At 37.1% G+C, this 13,023-nt stretch overlaps 1 protein-coding gene across 1 annotated transcript in view; it reads right to left on the bottom strand.

Annotated features, from left to right (window-relative positions):
- The window catches only part of STRN (striatin), a 66,174-nt gene that overhangs the window by 39,485 nt on the left and 13,666 nt on the right, over nt 1-13,023 (bottom strand). Inside the window, exons 3-4 of the mRNA XM_075707222.1 lie at nt 4,849-4,922; nt 1,793-1,871 (exon numbers count right to left, since the gene is read on the bottom strand). Of these exons, the coding sequence (XP_075563337.1) occupies nt 1,793-1,871; nt 4,849-4,922 (153 nt within the window). The remainder of the gene's footprint in view (nt 1-1,792; nt 1,872-4,848; nt 4,923-13,023) is intronic.

The following is a 13,023-nucleotide window of genomic DNA, read 5'->3' as shown; positions in this document are numbered from 1 at the left end:
ACAATACTTTATTCATTCATTTACTAAAATGGATGGAAAGGCACTTACAATTAAAATATTCACAACTGGCTTAAAATCACCAGAGTTGCATGTACAACATGGCCATTTTATTCTTCAACACATGGAAACTACACATGAAGTCTTACAAGAAGTATCAGATGTGTTCGTTATGTATGTTTTCCCTCCAGAAAACAGACGGAATAAAAACCAAATTCTGTAGATGTAGCTACTAGTAAGAGTTGTTACAAATAACGCCCTAGGTTTGATAAAATCTTTGTCTTGCCTTTTCCTTATTCTGCAATGGATCTGCAAAATATTAATTTGTCTTGCATATAAGGGCTGGACAGCAAGAATCCTGGACTAGCTTGTATGAGAAACTCAAGGTCTGAAGTTGGCTCTTTCATTAATATGCCATATTGCCTTTAGGGGAAGCAGGGGGGAAATAATGATATTTTAAAAGAAAAAAAAAAAAAGTAAAAATTGGTCTATTGGTCTCTGTCCTTTCCTCTAGAATACAGAGTTAATAGCACTGTCTTCTCAGGAGCACTGGACTGATTAAATGTTCAATATTCTAGATGACTCTAAAGAGGGGAAATGCTATTTTATAATAACAGCTATTACAAATCAAGGACATGCACTTTTCCTGCAAGAACATTCTCCTCCAATTATTTAACAATATCCTCCACATAACCACATTAGGAGAGAAATGTTCAATTTTTATATAGCCAACAATGAGTAAGTCACCTATGCAAAACAGAGCCCGTCAGTAATATGCATTCTGTATTCAGCACTGTGTCACTTATTTATGAATTGCGCTGAGAAGGAATGACTTGTCTTCAAAATCACTGATCCAAGTCAAGACCACTTTATTTACATTTATTCAACATACATGCAAAGATATGAGCTCTTGTAAAAGAAAAGCATGTACACACCATCCAACAGACAAACTGAACTTTTGTATAATTCCTTGGAAAAAGGCCCTTTACATTAAAGGCTCTAGACTGTCCTTACTGTCTCCCTCCCCTCTCATTTATTCCTCTGTAACGCACCAAAAAAAAAAAAAAACCAAACCAGAAAGCAAAAGCTTTGCTAGCTGATTAGAAGACCTTAGAATCTAACTATCAGCATAGGGGATGAGGCAAATGCATGAAAAAAAGAGACAGAAACACTCTGATGAGAGGTCTTTAAGAGACCTCTTCAATTTAAACCAAGGGTTGTAACCAAAGCAAGAAAACCACACAAAAATGTGACCAAATATCTTGGAAATTAATTAACTCATTATGACCACAATTCAAAAACTAATTTAGATTAACAGACATTTGCTTCACTGAGATGAACTGAGAATTAGAAAAATTCTAGTCTAGCCTTTTGGATATTAGTCTTTTCTGCACTTTCAGCAGGCCAAAATAAAAGTAATCCCTCTCCAACGCCAGTTTTTTTTATTTTACATAGCTCTTAACAGAATTACTTGTGTGTGTTGTTTTTTAATTGCAAAAAGAATTGCAAGGTGTCATGACCCACTGTTTTCCCAAGCAGATTGTTTTATTATACTCAGTGAAAGACAAGCAAAGGAGATTAGGTTTGTTATTTGTCAAGGCTTCTCATCTGAAGTTCTGAAATACTAAAATTTTTCAAAAACTTTGGAAAAGTAGGGCAGAAGATGAATGAAATTCATCACACACACTAACTTTTCTTGAAAGAAAAAAAAAAAATCAAATACCACCATCATCACATTTCATTACCAGATTCATTCCCTTGCATTTATTATTCGAGTCCTTTTTTCAACACTTACTGTCTTAGCAGCTGTCGTCCTTGTTTCCATATTAGCTGACTGTTCTGTTGTGGCTGAATCTCTGTCTCATTCCCTTCATCTGGAAAAGATTATTTAATTATGAACATTTTTTTCCTTGTCCTACTTTTTAAAAAGCTGCCCATCCATTTGAAAAGACAAATGTGATTTGTCTTAAAATGATTAGGAATGGTTTAATAACAAAAGAAAAGATTCAAAGTGCCAATAATCAACCAAGAGAGAAAAGAATGCACATAGCACATAATTGCAGTACTACGTACACATGAAGATTGTCAGGTACATCCTGCTGTATGAGAGCAAGTTCCACTACTCTTAAGTGCCTTCCCTTCCGTCTCACACCCAAAAGGCCCATCTTACTCCTTTTTAAGGGCACATAACGACATAGACAATACGAGTTCCATCTTTGCATTAACCTTCCAATATAATTGCTGATCATAATTTAATTTTGAATACAAACATCTTTAACTGCTAACAATATCAAATGCAACTGCAGCATGATATCTATTTACAACTTACTATCCAACCAATTTCCTTAATATTTGACCGTTTGACATAAAACCAACAGACCTACTCATATCAACTTTAAATTCATCCATATTTGTATTAGTTTTGTGGAAGGAAAAACAAGATACAACAGAGGTTGTTTGTTTATTTTTTAACCTGAAAAGCTGTTGAAAAATTTTCACCACATTTTCCACAACCATAAATTTGTATCTAAACAGTACTACTCCAGGAAAATCCACAAATAAATTATGTGGCTGTTCTGGTGAGAAACCGATCTGAATGCTGGCAACCAACAGCTACACATTTATTCCATATATAGCTTCATACTATATGATGGGGGGGGGGGGTATCCCCTCCTCCAGGAAATACATAAGTATATGCTTCCCAAGATAAAAGATCTTGGTTTATTATCCATGAAAGCCTCTACAAAACTTGAAACCCTTGTGGTCCAAAGACTGAAAGATGAACAATCTCCTTGTGTAAACAAAAATTAAGAACCAGAAAAACCTGTGGTACAGTCCTATGAGTAACTTGATATGTGACATGGGAAAGCTATTGTCCTTACTGGGAGGTCATTTACCTTTAAACAACTGAGTTAACACCACACACAAAAAAACCCACCACCCACCCAAAGAAGCTATCAAAGACTAATCAGAATTCACATGCAAGGAGAGCCATATGAATTTTATCCATCTCAGATTCACAAATCCATTTAACAGTAACCATAGGAAATAAGCAATAGCACAATGACTTTCTGATGACAACTGAACACAGCTGAACCCAATGCACAACTACCAAAGCTCAGTCTATAAGAATTAAAACATGACTGAGATAAATCTGCCTGAAAATTCCTCTTGAAAGCAAAACCTCTTCTTCTGAAGGCACTATTAAGTATATCTACAGGCAAGAATTCTCTTTTCCTTAGAGATCATAAAGAAAACAAACAAAAAGGACCCATTTGGAAGAACTACTAGAAACACTTCCATGTTTTTTCCGGACTAGGCAGGAGAAACAGGGGGCGGGGAGGAAAGACACAGACATCTATCAAAGACAACTCCAAAGGAGCATCATAACAAAGTTTCTGTTTTAAGTGCGTATCTTCAATCAGCCCAGATTTGATACAGAAAAAAAGTGTACATTTCTGACAGCTACATACATAGAATGCAATGGGATAAACCAGGATAATGGAATTTTAACAAAGATAATTCCACTAATGTTCGCTTTGCAGAAGTAATGCACTCGCTACGGCTCTGCTGCGCAAGCCAGGCCTTGCACTACATTCCTCAGCTAGAAACTGGAGCAACGTGCTATAGCTGCATTCTGAGAAATTACAAAAACCAAGGATGCCTAGGATCTTGATATGATCAGGACAAAGTTTTCTAGTGGTCCAGATACAGATTGGGATCTTCCACTTAGTAACACCAAATTAAACTATTTCTTCAGCTAAGGAAATAACCTTAATAATAATGTGAAATAAAATTTTTCAAAAATTCTATCTTGTACAAGAAAATCCTGGTGTAAAGTTTCATCAGTTGGTGTGGGGTTGGATTTTTTGTTTGTTTGTGGTTTTTTAATGACATTCTGAATCCAATGAGATAATTAACCATGGCAATAAACCAGACCATTCCTTCCACAAACCAAGTGACAGAGCTGAGGTCTGCAGACTTTCTATATTCTTCCTTTGTGTACAGGTGGTTCTAGTTTCATTGGTGTAGTAGGAACAGCAGGGTACTGAGATAAAAAAATCACCACCCATTACTTCTCCTTTCAAGGGCTTGACCTATAACTAGATCTCTCTACCCCTCCTTTTTTTTTCCTGAGGAAGTGATAGGAAGATAGAGAGAGGAATGAAAGGAAGTAATTTAAATTCTTAATTCCTCAAGTTCAGTCCTTAAAGCTATTTGTGTGAAGTAGGAGATGCAATCTCTAGAAAAACAAATCAACTTTCCAGAGACCAAGGTGAAAAACTGTCCTCTCACAGCACAGCACTGAAGTTAGTTGCATATATTTCCAATGACTGTTGTAATTTTATAAATAAATTCCCCACTCAAACTCTTACTTATGTCTAATATGCATTTTCCTTATTTTTCTCCTGGAATATGACTGAAGTAATTGAACAAAAAATTATGTACTACATATTTCATGGCCTTTGCCATTAACTTTTTATTCAGAAGAATTATTCAAAGACAAAAGGATTCTATAGCTATAAATGTAGTATCTCCCTGTTCCAAAATATCCATACACGTTACTAAGGAAGAGAAAAATTATCATCTCCTGGAGCAGTTTATTGGTTTGGGTTTCTCAATATCTAAACTCATTTGATTTATTAACAGACTCTTTCAGAGCATTAGCATACATTTTTAATTTTACAAGAGTAAAATACAGTCTTTATTAATAATTTATTAATAATTATATCTCTATTCCCACTGCTTCCATTAAGTGCCTTATTTTATCAACACTATCACTTCAACATTTACACAAACCACAGTTAAGCTTTTATGCCAGTAGTGAACTCATTCTTAATAAATTCTTACCAGAATCATAGTTTGGTGGCTTCATATCTCCCTGATTCAATTCTGTGCCATATTTTAATTTGTGATATTTAGCCCTGAAAGGAGAAAGAAAAAAAACAAACTATTAGCACATTTAAAGGGTATCTCTATACACATAAATATCACCTGTCTTCACTTGAAAAGCCACTCCTTTCTTCTAGGCTAGAAACAAAACAAATAATTTCAGCAGGACTTCAGATATGTAATTTTGCTTAATTATTTTTTCCAAGGTTGACATGTAATTGCAAAGTGAATACTGATGAAACACAGGGATCAGCAGACTGCAGATTTTACAAAATGTTCTTGCTACAGTAAAGGTTCCTTCCTTGTGGACATGGGCTACTCTCCACTTCCTCCCCCTTTTCTTTAGCCATCACTATGAAACATTTTTACTATGTCAGTTCAGTGCCATCTACTCTGGATTTCATATTGTCACCTCAATTAGGCAAACCTTAGTTTTATTCTTTGAAATGCTGTGCTTTCCAGCAGCAGCAGGCCCTCAGTTAGAACTATTCTAAATGAGGTTGAACAGTTCGAACTCTCCAACTAACAGCAGCCCAGCTACACCAGTTTCTCTTAAAGCTGCTAGATCTGCCACGTGACTAAGTTCAAAAACAGAGACTTCTCTTCCAAAAATATTTAGCCTACAGAAGGCTTATTGTAATAAACCCCACAAAGCACACTGCACAATGACAATAAGAGTAGCTAGAAGAAAAAGGGAAATGCTTTTTAATTTGAAAAGCTTCGTTTTACAGAGTCAGTGTCTATAGATTTTTAACACACAAAATAATGCTGCAGTAGTACAGCATTTCAAATGCACTTACAAGTTATTAAAGTTTCATTAGAATAGTCTTATAACACAGTAACAGAGAAACTGAGGCAGAGAGAGCCTTAGCCAGTTTAGCAATCTGTTCCGCCCTTCTCTCACACTCACTGTAACTTTTGTCTGTTTGATTGTTTTCTGCCAAACATGAAAATTTAGACAACTCAAAAAAACCCTAATTGTCTATAAAGTTTTGTAGACATTCATAACTGGGTAGAAAAGCGGCACTCATACTAGTTCCTACCCTGAACAAAAGGCAGAGAAGAATTCAGGCAATGCTGGGCATGCGGCCTGGCAGTAGTGGGATGACCAACTAGTATACACGCATACACAGCTCCAATGCAAATCTACAGAGCTAGGTGTAAGGTTGCAAGATACAGGCTACAAAAACAAACAAAAAAACCCAACCCTCACATACACCAACATGAAAATGGGCCTCATTAGCTCCACTATCCACAGGGGAACTCTTCCACTTAAAATCTGTTCTCAAAAAAATTAACGGGTGTGACACTTCATAATTGTATGAGGCAAGTCTCACTAAGCAAAAATGACGATAAAAGAACAACTGTAGATAATGTTTTCAGGTTACCTGCACCTCTTGATTGCTTCTCAGAGATCTTCAATACACTACTGTTTTCTTTTGCCTTTTCCTATTTCATCAAGAAAACTCATTACTTCTAACAAAATGGCGCTGAGGGAAGTGATGCTTGGTAGTTCTTATGCTGCAGTATCGACAGTACTAGTTTCCTACTAATCCAGCTGCATTTTAATTATCTGGATGAGAAGGGTAAGGGCATAGTGAAAAAATGCCTCTTAGGTGTAGCAATTCAGACAGATGAAGGAACTGACTTCCTCCTCAAGAGCTAGAGCACTACGCCCTAACCCAGCTGAGCAGCAACCAGCAAAGAAAGGAGAAAGAATGCACTTGAAATGTATTAACAGCAGTAAGTGAAGGATAAACATTTTGGTTGGTACAGAACAGAATAACCAAGATTAAAACAAAACTAAAGCTGAATGCTCAATCAAAATACTTATCTTTCTTTTCCCAACTATCTGTTTCCTACATCTCACCGGCAGAGAGATGTTACTCTGGTAAAACAATTGCATTTCATTATTGTTAAATACTGATGCTATGTATACTTTTCCCCCACCATCACTAATAAACAGTAATGACTAATCAAGAACTAAGAAATGCTCTACTCTGTCACTAACCTACCTCACCAACTTTAAACACTATATATTGTCAAAAACTTCAACTTTTTATGCAGTTAGAAATTCAAGTGACACTAATGTTTAAACCATTTTGATTTGACTTATCAAAAGTGAGCAAATAATAATACTTCACTTTAGTGACCTATACTGTGTTCTACTCAATTCCTGCAAGTAATTTCAGAGCAGTTAGTTTTGTGGCATGAGGCATTTGCTTTTAGCTTGTGGGTCTTTATATAAAAGTTCCATTATCCTCTATGCATGCACTAATTTCCTTGTCAAAGTTTTGGTTCTTAGGGTGAAAATTATTAACAAAGTAAAATGTTTGCTAGGTTAACTCAAAGGATCATTCCTTATACCTTTCCTATTCCTCAGATCTCTCACCTGTTCTCCAAAATACATTTTTCAAAAATTCAGCCTGCATTTTTTTAAACTTCTCAGTATATTTATTCCAATCTGTTATATCTGTGTATGCTCATTTTTTTACATTTCTTTCCCTCTTAAATCAGCAGCAATATTCTTCTTTTTATTGAGGCTTTCCCCCCCTCATTAAAGGCATTACAAAAATCAGTTCAGCAAAGTGAGATTATTCATTCTATCCACATTCTAAACTATTAGTAGCAGGTTTTTTTTAACTACTTCCTCCTCATAACGCAACAGTTTTTAAAGCCAGTTTTTATTCTTCTTTACTTCAAGAGGATAACCTAGATTACATGGTCTTGTACACCACTAGCCCTTAAATTTATTTTAAGGCCAAGCTGGACTAAGATTTCATCTTTCAGAAGATTTAATTTTGTAAATCACAGGCAGAGCAGAAATGAGTAGAAATACAGATATGGCAGAAGAATCATGTCCTAACAAAGACAAGCAATTGAAGAGCTGACAATCCCAAAAACAATCCGTATTTTCAATATTGCTGGGACAGTTAAAAACAAAAAGCTATAGACCTTTGCCTACACAAAATGACAAAAAAACCAATGCCAAACTCAAGCCTGAATTAATTAGTATAAATTCAGGCATCTGAGCAAGACACCAGTTAGATGCGAAACAGAAACATGAAAACCACATCAGAGTACTTGACCCAGTGAACTCATCTTCAGCTATGGTCAGCTTCTAAAGTTCAGAGGAATATTTATAAAACCAATCAATATAGATAGCTAACAGTCCATCAAGGAAATTTTTTTCTACACTTCTTCAGGCAGCAAGTATGAGATATATTAGTAGAAACTTTCTTATGCTACAGTTGAAAATGTCACAGGTATGAAAGACAAATAATCTTCTTCTTTGTAAAGCATACTAAGGAAAAGGCTGAGCACAACAATTTAGACTCCAAGAGTCTTGACCATTCAGTTACACATATTGCAATCAAAAGCTATGCAGCTTCTCACAAAAGAAACTTTAATTCTCTTCTATACAAATTCTGAATATAGCTTCTTCCATTAGCATGTTTATATTTAACCTATTTCTACAATAACACAGTATCTCCTGCCCACCTGTCCTGCTTAATTTCTATGCTTTTTCAGAAATCACATAGTCCACTTATCAACAGCTTTAAACCGGCCCTCTGCAGTTCCCGTTGAACTCTAGTTCACACATCACAGCAGTGAGATACTATTATCACAAAAAAGAGCAAATGTATTTTTTCTGTAAATAAGTATAAAGAAAAATCAAGTTTCTCCAAGCTTTGTATCATCGGGTCAAAAACAAGGACAGTGGTTTTGGGGTAGGGGAAGAAGGAGGGAAACAAATCACAAAGATGAGCCTTTATTATCTGAAAATTGTTCAACTTGGATGATTTACCTTCAATTTCCAAAAATTACATCTGAATTATTATGCAAAGACTAAAAAATGACTTGAAAAATAACTAGCTGAAGGATACAACTTTATAGAAGGTATCTTCCAGTTTGAAAATTAGCCTTCAAGTTGTTTGGAAGAAAGCGATTTTGGGGCTGTGAAACTATGTTACAGGGTAGATGCCCTTACTCAGATAAGTATGAATATTACCACTGCTCTGGCTTTTGCGCTTCATTATGCAATTCTCCTTTTTTGATTAGCAGTATTTTCTTTAAAATATGTGTCTTCTATGCAAACAGTGCTTGGAGACATTCAACATGGATGCCAAAAACACTTCAAGTGTTGCTTAGGAAAATGCTAAATGCTTTCATCCTTTTAAATTTCCTAAGGCTGAGAGCAGTGAAACTTTTCTGAACACTTCACACAGAAACAAGTTTGATCCCGATCAAAAAAGGCCACTATTTCTTGGAAATATCTGTCGCCAGACCTGAAGCATCTGATCCAGCTGTGTTGAGGGAGCCTGCCAAAACATCCGTAGAAGATCTGGGAGCTGCTGCCAAACCAAGAGACATAAACAAGAACTACTGCCAGGAACAGCACGGCAAGATATTCTACCCAGGGGAAGAGGCGCCAGCCTTACGCTGATCAGACACACCAGTGCAGAAAACAACATAAAATTAAATCAAGTGTTTCTAGAGACATGGCTCAGGAGTCCAGTTCTTTGGTTAAAATATGTTAAGACAGGAAATGAGCTAGACTAGATAAAATAGGACACGTACTTGAGAGAAACAGTACTACATTTCAGCTAGCTCCCGAAAATCCAGAGGAAACAATGCAATTCACTAGTGGTGGAGCAAGTATTGATAAAGTGATAAAAAGTAACCCTCAACTGTGAACAGCCTCACACTGCAATCTACTGGATGTTGGCAAAACTACATCAAAACTGCTGCTGAACAAATGATAGTGCTTAACTATTAACTACCACCTTCTAAGCTCTCTGCTGTTTAGTGTATTAAGACTCTTCAGAAGAAATCACTGGAATTCCTATAGGCGCAACAAAAAGGTAATCTTACAACTACTAACATGAAGACCGAACATTAAACTAAACTTGTCAGAAAAATGTGATAATCTGTAGGCAAAACTCATTTTCTACCTTACCCGCTATAAAATTACATAAGTGCTATGAAACAGAGAACAATGACAATGCTTCCAAAGTTGTTTGTTTATAGTAAACTTTGAAAACATTTGGTTGATAAAAGAAATGCTCAACACCCACTACACAGAACAGCAGCTCATAAAAGCACGTATCTGAGAAAACCAATGTTGCTCATTTCTGCCTCATGGTTTCCTGAGGGCATTGTGAACATGGACTATTCTGGGCAACAATTTCATATTCTGTCCCGTTACTCATAACGTATTTCATCTAGCTAAAAAAGATCTGGTGTGCTGCAAGGCCAGGGCAGAAATGAAGGAACGCAGGAATGCTTCCCTGCTCCCTCACCCGCACCACCCTTCCCCTAACTTGACCAGAAATGCTTTCCTCCTACCTTGTAGGATCTCATTTTCCAGCTCTGAGATCCCAGTGGAAACAGCCAGCATCCCAACTGACTATTGCCTGACCTGGCCAATGGCTGATTTCGGAAAATGCTGGGAAAGAGAGCAGTGCTCCAAAGCTCGGTATGTTGCCATTCTTTTAAGTATCAAGCAAGAACGCTTGCTGGGAGACACTTCCAGCAGAAATACAGGACTGTTTCTTCAGAAACTGGCAAATAATACTGCTGTTTAAAACCACAAACTCTTATAAATAGCTGTCTCCAGCACACACCATTCACAAGCATCACATTTACTTTAAAAACCATTACTGAAATTGTCAAACTGGATTGGATCAGCTGACTGTAGCCTACTGACCTGAGTAACTGAGCCTAATACCATATACTGCAGAAAAAAGTAGAAGAAAAGATAAAAGTTACCTATGTAAAAACTGCTAAGAAACCACCAGGTGTTTTTTCCCAATCCTGACAGTGACTGCTGCATTAGGATTTAGATGTCTTAATTTAGGTGGATTTTGTCAGTGAAACTAGGGGACATTTTCACGATCCACATGAAAGTTTGATTGCTGATTTGTTTTTTCTAATCTTACAAAGCTTCTCTGATAGCACATAGAAATGTATTTGCATAGTCTGATAACTTTAGATAAATCGCTAATTTATCTGGGTTAAGAACATGAAGTATGAGATATATCCCTAAGTAATCAGGAATAACTCCCTCAGTTTTGAAATACAAGAAATCTTACTGAATTTATATACCTTACATCATATCTTTAGAATCACAGAATAGAATCATAGAATGGAATGGTTTGGGTTGGAAGGGACCTTAAAGACTATCTAGTTCCAATGAGCCTGCCATGGGCAGAGGGACAACTTCCACTAGACCAGGTTGCTCAAAGCCCCATCCAGCCTGGCCTTGAACACTGCCAGGGATGGGGCATCCACAACTTCTCTGGGCAACCTGTTCTAGTGCCTCATCACCCTCATACTGAAGAATTTCTTCCTCGTATCTAATCTTAGTCTACCCTCTTTCAGTTCAAAGCCATTACCCCTTGTCCTATCACTACATGCCCTTGTAAAAAGTCCCTCTCCAGCTCTCCTGTAGGGCCCCCTTCCAGTGAAGGCTGCTATAAGGTCTCGCCAGAGTCTTCTCTTCTCCAGGCTCCAGCACTTGATCATCTTGGAGCAAGTCCAGAGGAGGGCCACAAACAGGTCTATGTCCTTCTTATGTTGGAGGCCCCAGAGCTGGATGCAGTACTCCAGGTGGGGTTTCAGGAGAGTGGAGTGGCAGAATCACCTCCCTCAACCTGCTGGTCATGCTTCTTTTGATGCATCCCAGGATGCGGACGGGCTGCAAGCACACACTGCTGGGTCATGTTGAGCTCTGCATCAACCAACACCGCAAGTCCTTCTCCTCAGGGCTGCTCTCAATCCATTCTCCACCCAGCCTGTATTTGTGCTTGGGATTGCCCCGACCTATGTGCAGGACCTTGCACTTGGCCTTGTTGAACTTCCTGAGGTTCACACAGGCCCACCTCTCAAGCCTCTCAAGGTCCCTCTGGATGGCTTTAACTGGACAAGAACATACTCCCTTGCCTCTGTTTTCTTTTAAAGTGACTCTAATCTTTATAATCATGCCTCAAATGTAAGCCTTTCCACAACTACAAACTGCAATCTCCATTATGCATACACTTGATATTTTTCCGTGCTATTTGATATAAGATCAGTGCCATAGCAAGGCCTGGGCAAAAAGGGTATCTACCTTAAGCATTCCTCTGAGAAATCCCCAAAGGGGAAGTAAGTATGCTGGAGCCCTGAGGCTACCGCTGGCCAGGGAACTGGCTGCAGCTCCATGCTAGTGGGTGAATTGGTTGCTACTGGAAAGAGCCAAACTGGATGGTGCAAGGCATCTCTCATGTGCTAAAGCAGCCCATACAAGATGAGCAAATCTAAATGCAATACAGTGATGTACAACTATTAGTGTCCTTTTTAAATTATCTAGCTGTAATATCCTATTCCTCATTTGCATATGTGTATATTTCTAATCTTATTTCTACTAATACAAACTATTTAAAAGGGGTTTATTTTATTAAAGAGAAGTAGGAGCCATCTGATAGGAAAAAGGTATGTAAGCAATGATTGCTTTGCAGTAGTACCATAAATATACTCTTTGGTCAAGAATTTGAAAAGAGATTTTACTAATAAAAACAATTTTAAAAATAAACTTGGCCTAAAATAAATCAGTTGAACAGAAAGACTTCTGGAAACATGAGGAAAAAAACAATTTGTTTGCCTCAAAGATTAGAACAACAGGAAAGTATATATAAGAATAAAATGGTAAAGTAGACTGGGGACTTCTACTGAAATGCCCATGAACAAAGAAACAGACTTTTGATTAACTGGTAAAAATGAACATTCTTTTCACTCTTCACACAGCCTCCAGAAGATATTCCTGTAGAGTCTATCATACTGAAAGGACTAAAAACTTAGCAAGATTAAAAACTAGTAATTACTAGACTGAAGACAGTTATTCAGTATTTCAGTTGTCAGAGATTATTAAACAAAGCCAGCACACTGAACAAAAAGAGAATACACTATAATTCTGGGGTATAATCTATACAGTTAGGTGGAATTTTACCAAGGGAAAAGTATTCATCATTGATCAACCATGGGTTTTATTTGCATGTTTTTGTAGCCGTACTATGTTAGCCATTGTTTTTACCATAATGCAGACATTTAGACTACTAGGTTTATTTAGTATAATAAAATTTGTCATTTTGAGAT

This window comes from Pelecanus crispus, chromosome 3 (assembly GCF_030463565.1).
Source record: "Pelecanus crispus isolate bPelCri1 chromosome 3, bPelCri1.pri, whole genome shotgun sequence".
NCBI classification, from domain to species: domain Eukaryota; kingdom Metazoa; phylum Chordata; class Aves; order Pelecaniformes; family Pelecanidae; genus Pelecanus; species Pelecanus crispus.
This window is presented reverse-complemented; position numbering and strand designations above follow the sequence as displayed.